General features: G+C 66.1%; 2 protein-coding genes across 2 annotated transcripts; both read left to right on the top strand.

Moving 5' to 3' along the window:
- Nucleotides 1-695: 695 nt before the first annotated feature.
- LOC148590636 (G-patch domain and KOW motifs-containing protein-like) lies at nt 696-5,126 on the top strand (the record flags this gene model as incomplete). Its single annotated transcript, XM_088538804.1, has 5 exons — nt 696-786; nt 1,656-1,740; nt 2,998-3,067; nt 4,402-4,487; nt 5,004-5,126. Coding segments are annotated over 5 exons (455 nt in total), but the record flags the coding sequence as incomplete, so codon positions are not given.
- Nucleotides 5,127-5,860: 734 nt separating this feature from the next.
- LOC148590635 (WD repeat domain phosphoinositide-interacting protein 4-like) lies at nt 5,861-18,897 on the top strand. Its single transcript, XM_088538802.1, has 10 exons — nt 5,861-5,917; nt 6,729-6,803; nt 7,981-8,085; nt 9,804-9,900; nt 11,468-11,562; nt 12,275-12,354; nt 13,097-13,293; nt 15,388-15,489; nt 17,176-17,318; nt 18,788-18,897. Exons 1-10 carry the CDS (start codon nt 5,869-5,871, stop codon nt 18,895-18,897), a joined length of 1,053 nt encoding a protein of 350 aa, XP_088394928.1. The 5' UTR covers nt 5,861-5,868.
- The last annotated feature ends 122 nt before the right edge of the window (nt 18,898-19,019 follow it).

The following is a 19,019-nucleotide window of genomic DNA, read 5'->3' as shown; positions in this document are numbered from 1 at the left end:
ACACTGCGGGGACATGGGGACATGGGGACACTATGGGGACATGGGGACACCATGGGGACACCATGGGGACATGGGGACACCCAGGGGACACCACAGGGACAGCCCCGGGTACAGCCCTAGTGACACCCTGGGGACATGGGGACAACCCGGGGACATGGGGACACCCTGGGGACACCTGGGGACACCCCTGGGGACAGTGGGGGTGGCCCTAGTGACACCCTGGGGACAGCGGGGACACCTGGGGACACCCCGGGGATGGGGGGGTGACACTGTGGGGACACCTGGGGACACCCAGGGACCCCTTGGGGACACTGGGGACCCCCTTGGGGACATTGGGACCCCCCTGGGGACATCGGGACCCCCTGGGGACATCGGGGACCCCTTGGGGACATCAGGGCCCCCCTAGGGACATCGGGGACCCCCTGGGGACATTGGGACCCCCCTAGGGACATCGGGACCCCCTGGGGACATTGGGGACCTCTTGGGGACATCAGGGCCCCCCTAGGGACATCGGGGACCCCCTGGGGACATTGGGGACCCCTTGGGGACATCAGAGCTCCCTGGGGACATCAGGGCCAGCCTAGGGACATTGGGGCCACCTTGGGGACATTGGGGTCCCCCTGGGGACATTGGGACTCCTTGGGGACATCGGGGACCCCCCGCCCCCCTCCCAGTGACTCCCATCCCCCCCCCAGACAGACCCCCCCGCTCGCCGCCCCCCCCCGCGGAGGCCGCCCCGGACGCCGGGGCCCCCGAGCGGAAGCGGAAGGCGCCGCCCCCGCCCAGGTGAGCCCCATAGATGGGGGGCAGCCCCATAGATGGGGGGCAGCCCCATAGGGGACCCATAGGGGACTCATAGATGGGGGGCAGCCCCATAGGGGACCCATAGATGGGGGCAGCCCCATAGATGGGGGGCAGCCCCATAGGGGACCCATAGGGGACCCATAGATGGGGGGCAGCCCCATAGATGGGGGGCAGCCCCATGGCGCCCCATAGATGGGGGGCAGCGCCATAGATGGGGGGCACCCCCATAAAGGACCCATAGGGGACCCATAGATGGGGGGCAGCCCCATAGTGCCCCATAGGGGACCCATAGATGGGGGGCAGCCCCATAGAGAACCCATAGATGGGGGGCAGCCCCATAGATGGGGGGCAGCCCCATAGTGGTCCGTAGATGAGGGGCAGCCCCATAGAGGACCCATAGATGGGGGGCAGCCCTGTAGCACCCCATAGGGGACCCATAGATGGGGGCAGCCCCATGGTGCCCCATAGAGGACCCATAGATGGGGGGCAGCCCCATAGCGCCCCTTAGGGGACCCATAGATGGGGGGCAGCCCCATAGATGGGGGGCAGCCCCATAGAGGACCCATAGGAGACCCATAGATGTGGGGCAGCCCCATAGATGGGGGACAGCCCCATAGATGAGGGGCAGCTCCATAGATGTGGGGCAGCCCCATAGATGGGGGGCAGCCCCATAGATGGGGGACAGCCCCATAGATGAGGGGCAGCCCCATAGATGTGGGGCAGCCCCATAGATGGGGGACAGCCCCATAGATGGGGGCAGCCCCATAGATGTGGGGCAGCCCCATAGATGTGGGGCAGCCCCATAGCGCCCCCCAGGGGACCCACAGCGGCCGCCCCCCGTGTCCCCGCAGGGTGACCCCGCGGTGGCTCCGGAGGGACCTTCGTGTCCGCTGCGTCGACGCCAGCGCCGCCCACGGGCGCTACTACAACTGCAAGGTGGGGGCGCCGGGGGGCGGGGCCCGCGCGGGGGGCGGGACCCACGCGGGGGCGGGACCCACACGGGGGCGGGACCCGCGCGGGGGGCGGGACCCACACGGGGGGCGGGATCCACATGGGGAGCCGCTATGGGGCAGGACCCACATGTAGCTCCATTATGGGGCAGGACCCGCATGTGGTTCTGCTATGGGGCAGGACCCACACGTGGGTTTGCTGTGGGGCAGGACCCACATGTGGCTCCATTATGGGGCAGGACCCACATGTGGCTCTGCTGTGGGGTTGGGACCCACACGTGGAGCTGCTGTGGGGCTGGGACCCACATGTGGTTCTGCTATGGGGCGGGACCCACACGTGGGGCCGCTATGGGGCTGGACCCACACGGGGGGCTGCTGTGGGGCAGGACCCACATGTGGCTCCGTTATGGGGCAGGACCCACATGTGGCTCTGCTATGGGGTTGGGACCCACATGTGGTTCTGCTATGGGGCAGGACCCACACGTGGGTCTGCTATGGGGCAGGACCCATATGTAGCTGCATTATGGGGCGGGAGCCACATGTGGCCCCGCTATGGGGCAGGACCCACACGTGGCTCCATTATGGGGCAGGACACACATGTGGGTCTGCTATGGGGCAGGACACACACATGGCCCCGCTATGGGGCAGGACCCACACATGGCTCTGTTATGGGGCAAGACCCACACGTGGCTGGGTGGGGGCTGAGCCATGGGGTGGAGCTGGGGTGGGGGTGGAGCCATGGGTGGGGGCGGAGCCAGGGGGCAGAGCCAGGGGGTGGGGGTGGAGCTGGGGGGGCGGAGCCAGGGGTGGGGCCAGAGCTGTGGGTGGGGGGTGAAGCTGGGGGCAGGGGCGGAGCTGAGGGGTGGGGGGTGGAGTCAGCGGCGGGGGGGGCAGAGCGGGAGCCGGGGGCGGAGTCATGAGGTGGGGGTAGCCCCGGGGGGGCGGAGCCAGGGGGCGGGGGTGGAGCCGTGGGCTAGGGCGGGGCCGTGGGGTGGGGGCGGAGCCGGGGTAGAGCCGGGGGCGGGAGGGGGGGGCGGTGGGGGGGGTGGAGCCGGGGGTGGGGGGGGGGCGTGGCCGTGGCTGTGGGCGGGTCCGTGACGTGGCCCCGCCCCCTGTCCCCAGCTGGTGGTGGAAGGTGGAGCCGGGGGGGGGGGTGGGGCGGGGGGGGGGGGTGGAGCCGGGGGTGGGGGGCGTGGCCGTGGTTGTGGGCGTGGCCGTGACGTGGCCCCGCCCCCTGTCGCAGCTGGTGGTGGAGGACGTGGTGTCGGGGGACACGTGTGTGTGCAGAGCTGAGAGCGGAGAGATGGTGGAGGGTGAGAAACAATGGGGGGGACAATGGGGGACAATGGAGGGGACAATGGGGACAATGGGGGGACAATGGGGAGGATGGGGACATGGGGGGGACAATGGGGACATGGGGGGGACAACGGGGACAAGGGGAGATGGTGGAGGGTGAGAGACAATGGGGGGAATGGGGGGACAAGGGGGGGACATTGGGGACAATGGGGACATGGGGGGACAATGGGGGGACAAGGGGGGAACATTGGGGTGAGCGGGAACGGGGGGGGACAACGGGGGGAATGGGGGGGACAATGGGGACAATGGGGGGAGGATGGGGGACAACGGGGACAATGGGGACAATGGGGGGACAATGGGACAATGGGGGACAATGGGGACATGGGGGGACAAGGGGAGACGGTGGAGGGTGAGAGGGAATGGGGGGGAATGGGGGGACATGGGGACAACGGGGACAAGGGGGGACAATGGGGGAATGGGGGGAATGGGGACGATGGGGGGACAATGGGGACAACGGGGACAATGGGGACAACAGGGGGACATGGGGACAATGGTGACAATGGGGGGGACAATGTGGGGGACAATGGGGACAATGGGGACAATGGGGACGATGGGGGGACATGGGGGACAAGGGGGGGACATGGGGGACAATGGAGGGGACAATGGGGACAATGGGGTAATGGTGGAGGGTGAGAGACAATGGGGGGAATGGGGGGACATGGGGGGACGATGGGGGGACAACGGGGGGAATGGGGGAATGGGAACGGGGACAATGAGGACAATGGGGGGACAAGGGGGAGGATGGGGACATGGGGGGACAAGGGGGGGACAAGGGGGGACATTGGGGACAAGGGGAGATGGTGGAGGGTGAGAGACAATGGGGACAACGGGGGGGACAATGGGGGGACATTGGGGACAACGGGGACATGGGGGGGGACAATGGGGGGAATGGGGGAATGGGGGGAACAGGGACAATGAGGACAATGGGGGACAATGAGGGACAATGGGGGCACAAGGGGGAGGATGGGGACAATGGGGACGATGGGGAGGATGGGGACAATGGGGGGACATGGGGGGGACAATGGGGACAAGGGGAAATGGTGGAGGGTGAGAGACAATGGGGGGACAATGGGGAGGATGGGGGGACAATGGGGACAAAGGGGGGACAAGGGGAGAAAACAACGGGGGACAACGGGGACAATGGGGACAAGGGAGACAATGGGGGACAATGGGGACAATGGGGAGGATGGGGACAATGGGGACTGTGGGGACATGGAGACAACAGGGACATTGGGGACAATGGGGACACGGTGGGGGTGGCCCCGCCCCTCCCGTGGCCCCGCCCCCCCAGGCCTGCGGGAGGCCATGTTGGAGACCGTGATCCCGCGCGGCGCCGCCGACCGCGTCATGGTGGTGCTGGGCGAGGAGGCGGGGCAGGTGAGGGCGCCGCCCCCAACATGGCCGCCGCGGCCCCGCCCCCTGCATCCACTTCCAACATGGCCGCCCCTGGCTTCACCTCCCCTCCTCCAACATGGCCGCCGCGGCCTCGGCCCCGCCCACCACGCCCCCTTCCAACATGGCCGCCCATCTTGGCCCCGCCCACCATGCCCGCTTCCAACATGGCGACCCCCGGCTTCACCCCTTCCCATCCCGCCAGCTCCCAACATGGCCGCCACAGCCGCCCCATTGTGCCAGCTCCCAACATGGCCGCCGCGGCTTCGCTCCTCCCCCCTCGCACCCTCCCACGTGTCTGTGGCTCCACCCCCCCCAAACGTGCTCGTTCCCAACATGGCGGCTCCGCCTCCTCCCATCGTGCCCACTTCCAACATGGCCGCCCCAGCTTCACCCCCCCCATCGCGCCAGCTCCCAACATGGCCGCCGCGATGCCCCGCCCCCAGTGTGTGGGGGGGCGGGTGTGTCACGTGGCTCTCTGACCCCGCCCCCTCGCTGCAGGTGGGGCGGATCCTGGAGCGGGACCCGGAAAGGGGGCGGGCCCTGGTGCAGCTGCGGGGGCGGGTCCTGGCGCTGCCCTACGACGCCCTCTGCCACTATGTGGGCGGAGCCGACGACGACTGATGACGCCCGCGGTGACAATAAAGGCGCTTCCGGCCACCCCGTGTCCCCAGAGCGTCCCCTCCTTCCGGCCCAAACATGGCCGCGGCCCGCCTCCAAGATGGCGGCTCCCGTGGGTGCCCGTGGGCTTCCAAGATGGCGGCTGCTACGGGCGCTTGCGCGGTTCCAATATGGCGGCTTGCGCGGGCAGCTTCCCGCCCCCAAGATGGCGGCTCTTACGGGTGCTTTCCGTAACACAACATGGCGGCCACCAATAGCGCCTTCCGGTCTCCAACAGCGCCTTCCGGTCTCCAACATGGCCGCTCTTGGGGGTCCTTTCCGTATCCCAACGTGTCGTCTTTCCGTCCCCAACATGGCGGCTCTTCCGGGCGCTTTCCGTACCTCAACATGGCGGCCCCCAATGGCGCCTTCCGGTCTCCAACCCGGCGGCTCTTCCGGGTATTTCCCGTATCCCAACATGGCGCCGCCCGCGGGCGCCTTTCCCTTTCCCAACATGGCGGGCGCGGCGTTTGCCCGCCCTCAACATGGCCACCGGGGGCGGCGCCTTCCCCGCCCTCCCTCCAGTCACGTGGCCCACGGCGACGCTCCGGCCGGCGGCGCTGAGGAGACTCTATGACCCCGCGGAGCGACCGGTGCCGCGGGGGGGTTGGGGACATTGGGGGGGTTTGGGGACATCGGGGGGTTTGGGGACATCCGGGGGGCTCTCGGTGGCGCCGGTGACGCCCCCGTGTCCCCCCAGGCCGCCATGTCGCAGTCCCGGGGCGTCAACAGCATCCGGTTCAACCAGGACTACAGTGAGAGCCGGGGGGGGACATGGGGACCCCCTTGGGGACAGCGGGACCTGCTGGGGACATTGGGACCCGTTGGGGACACCCCTGGGGACACCGGGAGCTGCTGGGGACACTGGGACCCCCCTGGGGACACCGGGACCCTCCTGGGGACATTGGGACCCGCTTGGGGACACCAGGACCCCCTGGGGACACCAGCACCCCCCCTTGGGGACCCCCCAGGGGACACTGGGACCCCCTGGGGACACTGGGATGCCCTTGGGGACACCAGGACCCCCTGGGGACACTGGGACCTGCTTGGGGACACTGGGGACACTGGGACCCCCCTGGGGACACTGGGACCCCCTTGGGGACATTTGGGACACCAGGACGCTCTTGGGGACCCCTTGGGGACCCCTTGGGGACACCAGGACCCCCTTGGGGACATTGGGGACACCGGGACCCCGTTGAGGACCCCTCTGGGGACACCGGGACCCCCTATGGGGACATTGGGGACACGGGGACGCCCTTGGGGACCCCCTGGGGACACTGGGATGCCCTTGGGGACACCAGGACCCCCTGGGGACACCAGACCCCCCATTGGGGACCCCTCTGGGGACACCGGGACCCCATTCAGGACACCGGGATGCCCTTGGGGACAGTGGGGACACCAGGACCCACGGGGGACACAGGGACCCACTTGGGGACCCCCCTGGGGACACTGGGACCCACCTGGGACATTTGGGACACTGGGACCCACTTGGGGACACTGGAACCGCCCCTGGGGACACCGGGACCCCCTTGGGGACATTGGGGACATTGGGGACACCCCCCCCAGGTCTGTTCTGCTGCGCGATGGATTCCGGCGTCCGGATCTTCAACGTGGAGCCGCTCATGGAAAAGGGCCGGCTGGGTGAGCCCGGAGCGGGGACGTTCCGGAGTGGGGACATTCCGGGACAACGGGGACATTCCCGGAGCCGGGGACATTCCCGGACACCTGGGGACATTGCCAGACACCTGGGCCCCTTCCCAAACCCCAGGGACATTCCCAGAGCCCGGGGACATTCCCGGACACCTGGGCCCCTTCCCAAACCCCGGGGACATTCCCGGACACCGGGGTCCCCATTCCCAGCTCCCAGGCCCCATTCCCGGTCCCCATTCCCGCTCCCAGTTCCAATTCCCATTCCCACCCCCTGACCCCATTCCCGTTCTCAGTCCCCATTCCCAGACCCCCGTCCCCATTCCCGGCTCCCAGACCCTGGACACCTGGGCCCGTTTCCGGCCCCCATTCCGAGTCCCCATTCCCGGTCCCCATTCCCGGCTCCCCGACCCCATTCCTGCTCCCTGACCCCATTCCCGGCTCCCAGACCCCATTCCCGGTCCCCGTTCCCGGTCCCCATTCCCAGTCCCCATTCTTGGCTCCCTGACCCCATTTCCTGACCCCATTCCCGGGGTCATTCCCGGTTTTCCAGACGCGGAGCAGGTCGGCAGCGTCGCCCTGGCCGAGCTCCTCCATCCCATTCCGACTCCCCATTCCCAGCTCCCTGAGCCCATTCCCGCTCCCCATCCCCATTCCCGGTCCCCATTCTCTCCCGTTAACGCCATTCCCGGGGTCATTCCCGGTTTTCCAGACGCGGAGCAGGTCGGCAGCGTCGCCCTGGCCGAGCTCCTCCCGGTCCCCATTCCCGGTCCCCATTCCCTCCTGTTAACCCCATTCCCAGCTCCCTGAGCCCATTCCCGGTCCCCATTCCCATTCCCGGTCCCCATTCCCGGTTTTCCAGACGCGGAGCAGGTCGGCAGCGTTGCCCTGGCCGAGCTCCTCCCGGTCCCCATTCCCGGTCTCCATTCTGAGTCCCCATTCCCAGCTCCCTGACCCCATTCCCGGTCCCCATTCCCATTCCCGGTCCCCATTCCCACCCGTTAACCCCATTCCCGGGGTCATTCCCGGTTTTCCAGACGCGGAGCAGGTCGGCAGCGTCGCCCTGGCCGAGCTCCTCCATCCCATTCCCAGTCCCCATTCCCAGTCCCCATTCCCAGCTCCCCATTCCCATTCCCGGTCCCCATTCCCGGGGTCATTCCCGGTTTTCCAGACGCGGAGCAGGTCGGCAGCGTCGCCCTGGCCGAGCTCCTCCATCGCTCCAACCTGCTGGCCCTGGTGGGGGGCGGAGCCCGGCCGCGATTCCCGGAGCACCAAGGTGCGGGATACGGGATACGGATACGGGATACGGGATACGGGATATGGGGATATCCCGGGATATCCTGGGATACGGGATACGGGGACAACCGGGGATACGGGATACGGGAGACAGGATATGGGGACATCCCAGGATACGGGATACGGGATACGGATTACGGGATACGGAATACGGGGATATCCCGGGATACGGGGTAGGGGATATGGGACACGGGATGCGGGGACATCCTGGGATACGGGAACAACAGGGAACCAGGGATACGGGATACAGGGATATCCTGGGATACGGGGACATCCCGGGATACGGGGACAGCCGGGACATCCTGGGATACGGAGACATGGGATACGGGGACATCCCGGGGCACGGGGACATCCTGGGATATGGGGATATCCTGGGATACGGGGGGGACACGGGGACATCTTGGGATACGGGGATATCCCGGGATTCGGGGACAGCCGGGATATGGGGACATGGTGGGATCCGGGGACAGTGTCGCGGTGCCGGTGTTGCGGTGTTGGTGTCGCTGTTGCGGTGTCACGGCGCCCGTTGTGGTGACGGTGTCACGGTGTCGCGGTGACACCGTCGCAGCATCGCTGTCGTGGTGTCACGGTGACGCTGTCGCGGTGACGCTGTCACGGTGTTGTGGTGGAGCAGCGTTGCTGTCGCGGTGTCCCTGTCGCGGTGACAGCGACGGTGCCGTTGTCGCAGTGTTGATGTGGGACGATGCCCGCGCCGGCTGTGAGCTCCTGGTGACGCTGTCACGGTGTTGCAGTGTCGGTGTCGTGGTGACACTGGCTGTGGTGTTGGTGTCGCGGTGTTGTTATCGCGGTGACGCTGTCGGGGTGTCGCGGTGTCGCTGTCACAGTGATGCGGTGACGGTGTCGCGGTGTTGGTGTCGTGGTGACGGCGACTCTGTCAGGGTGTCGTGGTGTCACTGTCATGGTGCCGCGGTGTTGGTGACGCTGTTGTGGTGTCACGGTGACGCCATCCCGGTGACGCTATTGCAGTGACGGTGTCGTGGTGACGGTGACGCTGTCACAGTGACGCCGTCACGGTGTCGGTGACACTGTCACGGTGTCGCTGTTGCGGTGTTGGTGACGTTGTCATGGTGACGTGACGTTGTCACGGTGACGCCGTCGCGGTGTTGGTGCCGTTGTCACGGTGATGGTGACGTTCCCACTGTTGCGGTGTTGGTGTCGTGGTGATACTGTCGCGGTGTCGGTGACGCTGTCACGGTGACGGTGATGGTGTCGCAGTGTCGCGGTGATGCTGTCGCGGTGATGGTGACGCTGTTGTGGTGTTGGTGACACTGTCGCGGTGACGCTGTCGTGGTGACGGTGATGCTGTCGTGGTGTTGGTGACACCGTCGCGGTGTTGGTGACACTGTCGTGGTGTTGATGACGTTGTCATGGTGACGGTGACGCTGTCGCGGTGATGGTGACGCTGTCACGGTGTTGGTGACGCTGTCACGGTAACGTTGACCCTGTCACGGTGATGCTGTCACGGTGTCATGGTGTCGAGGTGACGCCGTCGCGGTGTTGGTGACGCTGTCGCGGTGATGCTGTCGTGGTGACAGTGACGCTGTCGCGGTGTTGGTGTCGCGGTGACGCTGTGGCGGTGTTGGTGACGCTGTCGCGGTGACGCCATCACGGTGTTGGTGACGTCACGGTGTTGGTGCCGTTGTCACGGTGACGGTGACGTTCCCGCTGTTGTTGCAGTGCTGATCTGGGACGATTCCCGCTCCGGCCGCGACCGCCTCGTCCTGGAATTCTCCTTCCCGCAGCCCGTCCTGGCCGTGAGGATGCGGCACGACAAGTGAGCCGGGAATGCGGGAATGTGGGAATGTGGGAATGTGGGAATGTGGGAATGCGGGAATGTGGGAATGTGGGAATGCGGGAATGTGGGAATGTGGGAATACGGGAATGTGGGAATCTGGGAATATGGGAATGTGGGAATGCGGGAATGTGGGAATGCGGGAATGTGGGAATGTGGGAATGTGGGAATGCGGGAATACGGGAATACGGGAATGTGGGAATCCGGGAATGTGGGAATGCGGGAATGCGGGAATACGGGAATGTGGGAATGTGGGAATACGGGAATGTGGGAATGTGGGAATACAGGAATGTGGGAATGTGGGAATGCGGGAATACGGGAATGTGGGAATGTGGGAATACGGGAATGTGGGAATGTGGGAATACAGGAATGTGGGAATGTGGGAATGCGGGAATGCGGGAATACGGGAATGTGGGAATGTGGGAATGGGGCCGGGAATCTGGGAATACAGGAATCTGGGAATCTGGGAATACAGGAATCTGAGAATGTGGGAATGGGCCTGGGAATCTGGGAATGTGGGAATCTGGGAATCCGGGAATGTGGGAATACGGGAATACAGGAATCCAGAAATCTGGGAATCCGAGAATCCGGGAATCCAGGAATCTGGGAATCTGGGAATCTGGGAATGGGCCTGGGAATCTGGGAATGCGGGAATCTGGGAATCTGGGAATCCAGGAACCCGGGAATCTGGGAATCTGGGAATCCGGGAACGGAGCTGGGAGTCTGGGAATACGGGAATGGGGCTGGGAGTCTGGGAACAGGACTGGGAATCTGGGAACAGAGAGCCGGGAATCTGGGAATGGGCCTGGGAATCCAGGAATGGGGCCAGGAATCTGGGAGTGGGGATCCAGGAATCCGGGAATACGGAATCTGGGAATACGGGAATGGGGCTGGGAATCTGGGAACGGGGATCCGGGAACGGGCATCCAGGAATCTGGGAATGGGGCCGGGAATCCGGGAAAGAGGGGTCTGGAATCCGGGGAAGGGGTCTGGATTGTGGGAAAGGGGCCGGGAATCTCGGAAGAGGGACGGGAGTCTGGGAACAGGACTGGGAATCCGGGAAAGGGCCCAGGAATCCGGGAAGGGCCCAGGAGTCCGGGAAGGGCCCAGGAATCCGGGAAAGGGCCCAGGAATCCGGGAAAGGGCCCAGGAATCCGGGAAAGGGCCCAGGAATCCGGGAAAGGGCCCAGGAATCTGGGAAAGGGCCCAGGAATCCGGGAAGGGGCCCAGGAATCCGGGAAAGGGCCCAGGAATCCGGGAAGGGCCCAGGAATCTGGGAAAGGGCCCAGGAATCCGGGAAAGGGCTCAGGAATCCGGGAAAGGGCCCAGGAATCCGGGAAGGGCCCAGGAGTCCGGGAAGGGGCCCAGGAATCCGGGAAAGGGCTCAGGAATCCGGGAAAGGGCTCAGGAATCCGGGAAAGGGCCCAGGAATCCGGGAAAGGGCCCAGGAATCTGGGAAAGGGCCCAGGAATCCGGGAATGGGCCCAGGCGTCCGGGCGCTCCGAGGTCTCCCGGCGTTCCCGCTATCCGGCGCTCGTCCCATTCCCAGGCTCGTGGCCGTGCTCCGCTCCCGCGTTTACGTCTTCTCCTTCCCGGAAAACCCCACGAAGCTGCTGGAATTCGACACGGGCGACAACCCCCAGGGTGCGGGAAGGGACCGGGAATGCGGGAATGGGGATGGGAGTCCGGGAATGGGGATGGGAATGTGGGAATGGGGATGGGAATGTGGGAACGGGGCCGGGAATGCGGGAATGGGGATGGGAATGTGGGAATGGGGCCGGGAATGCGGGAATGGGGCCGGGAATGTGGGAATGGGGATGGGAATGCGGGAATGGGGCCGGGAATGCGGGAAAGGGGCCGGGAATGTGGGAATGGGGCTGGGAATGCGGGAATGGGGATGGGAATGCGGGAAAGGGGCCGGGAATGCGGGAATGGGGCCGGGAATGTGGGAATGGGGCCCCGGTGTCCAGGAGAGGGAGGACCCAGTGTCTGGGAATGGGCCCAGGCGTCCGGGAAGGGGCCCCAGATTCCGGGAAGGGCCCAGGCGTCCGGGAAGGGCCCAGGCGTCCGGGCCGCTCCGTATCCGGGATGGGGTCCTGGATTCCGGGAAGGGGCCCAGGGATCCAGGAAGGGGCCCCGGCGTCCGGGAAGGGACCGGGAATGCGGGAATGGGGCCCTGGTGTCCAGGAAGGGGCCCCGGAATCTGGGAAAGGGCCCTGGCGTCCGGGAAGGCTCCATATCCAGGAAGGGGCCCAGGCGTCCGGGCGGCTCCGTATCCGGGATGGGTCCCTGGATTCCGGAATGGGGCCCCGGCGTCCGGGTGGTTCCGTATCCGTATCCGGCTCCGGTCCCGCAGGGCTCCTCGATCTCTGTCCCAGCCGGGAGCAGCAGCTCCTGGTTTTCCCGGGACACAAGTGCGGGAGCCTCCAGCTGGCGGTGAGCGGGAATGGGGGGACATTGGGGACGTTGGGGACACGGGGGCGACATTGGGGACATTGGGGGAACATGGGGGACATTGGGGACATTGGGGACATCGGGGACACAGGGGGGACATTGGGGACATTGGGGGGACTGTTGGGGACATTGGGGACATTGGGGACACCGGGGGGGTGTTGAGGAGACAAGGGGACACTGGGGACACGGGGGGACATTGGGGACATCAGGGACACTGGGGGACATTGGGGACACCGGGGGGACGTTGGGTACACGGGGGGACATTGGGAGGACACAGGGGACAGTGGGGGACATTGGGGACACTGGAGGGGGTGCTGAGGACACGGGGGTCCCCAATATCCCCAGTGTCCCCGATGTCCCCAATGTGTCCCCAACGTCCCCAACATCCCCATTCCCCCCAACGTCCCCAATGTCCCCCATGTCCCCCCATTGTCCCCATTGTCCCCCATGTCCCCAATGTCCCCATTGTCTCCAATGTCCCCAATGTCCCCCCAGGACCTGTCCGTCCCCTCCGGTGCCACGTCCTGTCTCCGCTGTCACCGCTCCCCAATGTCCCCATTGTCCCCATTGTCCCCATTGTCCCCCATGTCCCCATTCCCCCCATTCCCCCCATTGTCCCCAATGTCCCCCATTCCCCCCATGTCCCCCCATTGTCTCCATTGTCCCCAATGTCCCCATGTCCCCCATTGTCCCCATGTCCCCCCATTGTCCCCATTGTCCCCAGGATCTCTCCGTCCCCTCCGGTGCCACGTCCTGTCTCCGCTGTCACCGCTCCCCGGTGGCCGTGGCCGCCCTGAGCCCCGGGGGGACCCTGGTGGCCTCGGCCTCCCTGCGGGGGACCCTGATCCGGGTGTTCTGCACCCGGCGCCGGGCGCTGGCCCTGGAGCTGCGGAGGGGGTCGGACCCGGCGGCCCTGCACTGGTGAGTGTGACGTCATCGGTGATGTCATCAATGACGTCATCACGATTGGGGGATGTGGGGGATATGCGACATGTGGGGACATGGGGGTCACAGGACCCAGGGGGACGTCCAGGCTGGGGGTCGGACCCGGCCGCGCTGCACTGGTGAGTGTGACGTCATCGGTGACGTCATCAATGACATCATCACGAATGGGGGACACCAGGGATATGCGACATGTGGGGACACGGGGGGACATGGGGGTTAATGGGACCCAGGGGGACATCAGGACCAGGGCTCGGACCCGGCCGCGCTGCACTGGTGAGTGTGACGTCATCAATGACATCACCATGACGTCATCATCAATGGGGGACGTGGGGGTCACGGCCCCTGATCCGGGTGTTCTGCACCCGGCGCCGGGCGCTGGCCCTGGAGCTGCGGAGGGGGTCGGACCCGGCCGCGCTGCACTGGTGAGTGTGACGTCATCGGTGACGTCATCAGTGACGTCATCACGATCGGGGGACGTGGGGGATGTGCGACATGTGGGGACATGTGGGGACATGGGGGACATGGGGGTCACGGGACCCAAGGGGACGTCCAGGCTGGGGGTCGGACCCGGCCGCGCTGCACTGGTGAGTGTGACGTCATCGGTGACGTCATCAGTGACGTCATCACGATTGGGGGATGTGAGGGATATGTGACATGGGGGGACATGGGGGGTTAATGGGACCCAGGGGGACGTCCAGGCTGGGGGTCTGACCTGACCGCGCTGCACTGGTGGGTGTGACGTCATCGGTGACGTCATCAGTGACGTCATCACGATTGGGGGACACCGGGGATATGCGGCATGTGGGGACATGGGGGGACATGGGGGTTAATGGGACCCAGGGGGACGTCAGGACCAGGGCTCGGACCCGGCCGCGCTGCACTGGTGGGTGTGACGTCATCAATGACATCAGCAATGACGTCATCACGATTGGGGGATGTGGGGGATATGCGACATGTGGGGACATGGGGGGACATGGGGGACATGGGGGACATGGGGGTCACGGGACCCAGGGGGACGTCCAGGCTGGGGATCCGACCCGGCCGCGCTGCACTGGTGAGTGTGACGTCATCAATGACATCACCATGACGTCATCGTCAATGGGGGATATGGGGGATATGGGATATGGGGGGACATGGGGGGATATGGGGGTCATGGGACCCTGGATGACGTCAGGGCCAGAGAGTGGATTCAACCGCGCTGCACTGGTGAGTGTGACGTCATCGATGATGTCATCGGTGATGTCATCATCGATGGCGGATATGGGGGGACATGGAGGGACATGGGGGGACATGGGGGGGTCATGGGACCCAGGGTGACGTCATGGGCAGGGGTGGGGGGGCGGGGACGGGCACGGCCGCACTGCATTGGCCAATGCGTGTGACGTCATCACGATGTCATCACCACCACGGTGATGTCACGGGGCGGGACGCAGCCGCGCTCCATTGCTCAGCGCGCATGATGTCATCATGGGGGAGGGGGTGATGTCATGGGGGGGGTGGATGCAGCCGCGCCCCCATTGGCCGGTGCGTGTGACCTCACTGTGACATCATCGCAGTGCTGGTGACATCACGGTGATGATGTCCTTTGGGGGGGGGAGCGCTGTGCTATGGCTCCGACCTGGCCACGCGCCCCCCCCCCCGTGACGTCATCGCGGGGGTGGTGACATCATCGCGGGGGTGGTGATGTCATGCTGATGATGTCATTTTCTGGGGGGGGGGGTGCGCTGTGCTGTGGCTCCGACCCGGCCGCACCCCCATTGGTCAGTGTGTGTGACGTCATCGCGGGGGCGGTGACGTCACGGTGATGATGTCATTGGGGGGGGGCGCTGTGCTATGGCTCCGACCTGGCCACGCCCCCCCATGTGATGTCATCGCGGGGGTGGTGACGTCATCGCGGGGGTGGTGACGTCATCGCGGGGGTGGTGACGTCACGCTGATGATGTCATATGCGGGGTGGGGGGCGGGCGCTGTGCTGTGGCTCCGGCCCGGCCGCGCCCCCATTGGCCGGGGTGTGTGACGTCATCGCGGGGCGGTGACGTCACGCTGATGATGTCACCGGGGGCGGGGCAGCCTGGCGTTCAGCGCCGACGCCGCCTTCCTGTGCGCGGCCAGTGACAAAGGGACCGTCCACGTGTTCGCCCTGCGCGACCCCCGGCTCAACCGGCGCTCCGCGTGGGTGACAATGGGGACAATGGGGGGAATGGGGACAATGGGGACAATGGGGACATTGGGGACAATGGGGACATGGGGACAGTGGGGACAATGGGGGCGTTGGGGACATGGGGACAACGGGGGGACAATGGGGACAATGGGGACAACGGGGACAATGGGGGCGTTGGGGACAATGGGGACATTGGGGACAATGGGGACAATGGGGACATTGGGGACAACGGGGACATGGGGGACATTGGGGACAATGGGGACGTTGGGGACATTGGGGACATGGGGACAACAGGGGGACATGGGGACAATGGGGGACGTTGGGGACAATGGGGACGTTGGGGACAATGGGGACATGGGGGGACAATGGGGACGTTGGGGACAATGGGGACATTGGGGACAATGGGGAACATTGGGGACAATGGGGACAATGAGGGCATTGGGGGCATTGGGGACATTGGGGACACTGGGGACGTTGGGGACAATGGGTGACAATGGGGACAATGGTGACACGGGGGACAATGGGGACATGGGGGACATTGGGGATGTGGGGGACATGGGGGACAATAGGGACAATGGGGACACTGGGGACATTGGGGACAATGGGGGACAATGGGGACACTGGGGACGTTGGGGACAATGGGGACATGGACATTAGGGACAATGGGGGGATGTGGGGACATGGGCATTGGGGACATTGGGGACATGGGAGCATTGGGGGGACACAGCAGGACATGGGAGATGGGGACATCGGGGGACATTGGGGACACGGGGGGGCTTGTGGGATGCGGGGGGACACGGGGACATGGGGGACATGGGGACATTGGGAGACATGGGACGTGATGGGACACGGGGGACACGGGGGGACATTGGGGACGTTGAGATGGGGACATGGGGACATTGGGGGGATGTGGGGACATGTGGGGACATGAGGGGACACGGGGCCATCGCTGGGGGGTGGCGCCACCTTTTGGGGTGTCCCTGGGTTGGGGGGGGCGTTGGGGACACCCGGGGGGGTGTTGGGGACATGGGGGGGGTTGGGGACACGGGGGGGTTGGGGACACGGGGGGGGGTTGGGGACATGGGGGGGGTTGGGGACACCGGTGACACAGGTGTCCCCAGCCTGGTGTGCGTGGGTGCCCTGTCGGTGTCACGAGGGGGGTGACACCCGTGTCCCCATGTCCCTGTGTCCCCGTGTCCCAGGCTGGGGTGTCATTGTCACACGGGGGGTGGTGACACCGGGGAGGTGGTGACAGCGATGTCCCTTGTCCCCATGTCCCCAGGGGGGTGTCATTGTCACACGGGGGTGGTGACACTCGTGTCATTGTCACACACGGGGGTGGTGACACCGGGTGTCAGTGTCACACAGGGGGGTGTCATTGTCACACGGTGTCATTGTCACACACGGGGGTGGTGACACCGGGTGTCAGTGTCACACAGGGGGGTGTCATTGTCACACGGTGTCATTGTCACACGGGGTGGTGACACTGATGTCCCTTGTCCCCAGGCTGGCCCGGGTCGGCGCGGTTCCCCCCTCCCTCGTCCCCTACGTCGCCTCCCTTTGGTCCTTGGTGTCACCGGGAGGTGTCGCTGTCACACAGTGTCATTGTCACACAGGGGGGTGGTGACACCAGGGGGTGGTGACACCGGTGTCATTGTCACACACGGGGGTGGTGACACTCGTGTCATTGTCCCCAGGCTGGCCCGGGTCGGCGCGGTCCCCCCCTCCCTCGTCCCCTACGTCGCCTCCCTTTGGTCCTTGGCCAGTTTCGCTGTCGCCCCCCCCGGGGCCGTGTGCGGCTTCGCCCCTCCCCCCGCGCGGGGACCCGGGGCCGTCGTGGGTGAGAGGGGGGAGGGGCGGGGGGGGGACACGGGGGGGACATTGGGGACAAGGGGGGGGACACGGGGGGGACATTGGGGGGGACTTGGGGACAAGGGGGGACATGGGGGGGGACATTGGGGACAAGGGGGGACACGGGGGGGGACATTGGGGACATGGGGGGGGACAAGGGGGGACATTGGGGACAAGGGGGGGACACGGGGGGGGGACATGGGGGGGGACACGGGGGGGACATGGAGGACATTGGGGACAAGGGGGGGACACGGGGGGGGGACAAGGGGGGACATTGGGGACAAGGGGGGGACAAGGGGGGGGGACATTGGGGGGAACACGGGGGGGGGACATTGGGGGGCCACAGAGGGGACAAGGGGGGACATTGGGGACAAGGGGGGGGACCCGGGGGGGACATGGGGACATTGGGGACACAGGGACGGAGGGACATGGGGGGACATTGGGGACAAGGGGGGACACGGGGGGGGACATGGGGATGGGGGGGCGGGGACATTGGGGGGAGTGACAGTGCCACCATGGGGGTGTTGGTGACACCATGGGGACACGGGGGGGGGGGGTGACAGTGACATCGTGGGGACACGGGGGTGATGGTGACACTACGGGGACGTGATGGGGACACTGGGGGTGTTGGTGCCACCGCAGGGGTGATGGTGACAGTGACGTTGTCCCCAGCCGCGTGTCCCGACGGCTCCTTCCACAAACACTGTGTGTGTGATGGTGCCACCAGGGGGGTGACAGTGACAGCATGGGGACACAGGGGGTGACGGTGACATCGTGGGGACATGGGGGGTGGTGACACCCTGGGGACACAGGGGGTGACGGTGACATCGTGGGGACACAGGGTGACGGGGACACGGGGTGATGGGGACACGGGGTGTTGGTGGCACCATGGGGACACAGACGGTGACACCATGGGGACACACGGGGTGACGGTGACACCCTGGGGACACGGACGGTGACGGTGACATTGTCCCCGTTGTCCCCAGCCGCGTGTCCCGACGGCTCGTTCCACAAACACTGTGTGTGTGTGTGTGTGGGGGTGACGGTGACACCGTGGGGACATGGGGGGTGACGATGACATTGTCCCCATTGTCCCCATTGTCCCCGTTGTCCCCACTGTCCCCGCTGTCCCCAGCCGCGTGTCCCGACGGCTCGTTCCACAAACACTGTGTGTGTGTGTGTGTGTGAGACGGTGCCACCACGGGGGCGACGGGGACATGGGGGTGACGGTGACATCGTGGGGACACGGGGTGATGGTGACGGTGACATTGTCCCCATTGTCCCCGCTGTCCCCAGCCGCGTGTCCCGACGGCTCCTTCCACAAACACGTGTGTGTGGGGGGGGTGATGGTGGCACCATGGGGACACAGGCGGTGACGGTGACACCACGGGGGTGACGGTGACACCGTGGGGACACGGGGGGGTGATGGTGACGGTGACATTGTCCCGTTGTCCCCAGCCGCGTGTCCCGACGGCTCGTTCCACAAACACGTCTTCACCCCCGACGGCTCCTGTCACCGCGCGGCCTTCGACGCCTTCCTGGAGCTCTGCGACGACGACGACTTCTGAGGGGGACGGGGGGGACCCCGGGTGACACCTCCGGGTGACGGTGACAACACCCAGGGTGACGGTGACAACCCCCCCCCCCCCCCCCCCAGGGTGACGGTGACAACCCCGGGGGGACGGTGACA

This window comes from Tinamus guttatus, unplaced genomic scaffold, assembly GCF_059628265.1.
Source record: "Tinamus guttatus ecotype Peru unplaced genomic scaffold, ASM5962826v1 Tinamus_guttatus_pri_ptg001190l, whole genome shotgun sequence".
NCBI lineage: Eukaryota > Metazoa > Chordata > Aves > Tinamiformes > Tinamidae > Tinamus > Tinamus guttatus.
The sequence above is the reverse complement of the archived record's forward strand: the minus strand, read 5'-3'. Positions and strand labels throughout refer to the sequence as shown.

What these genes read in the sequence shown, in the direction of transcription:
- LOC148590635 (XM_088538802.1), top strand. Translation starts at nt 5,869, where the DNA reads ATGTCGCAGTCCCGGGGCGTCAACAGCATCCGGTTCAACCAGGACTAC. An exon ending in CCGGTTCAACCAGGACTACA is followed by an intron (nt 5,918 to 6,728) that starts GTGAGAGCCGGG and finishes CACCCCCCCCAG; the next exon opens with GTCTGTTCTGCTGCGCGATG. An exon ending in CGGCTCAACCGGCGCTCCGC is followed by an intron (nt 15,490 to 17,175) that starts GTGGGTGACAAT and finishes CATTGTCCCCAG; the next exon opens with GCTGGCCCGGGTCGGCGCGG.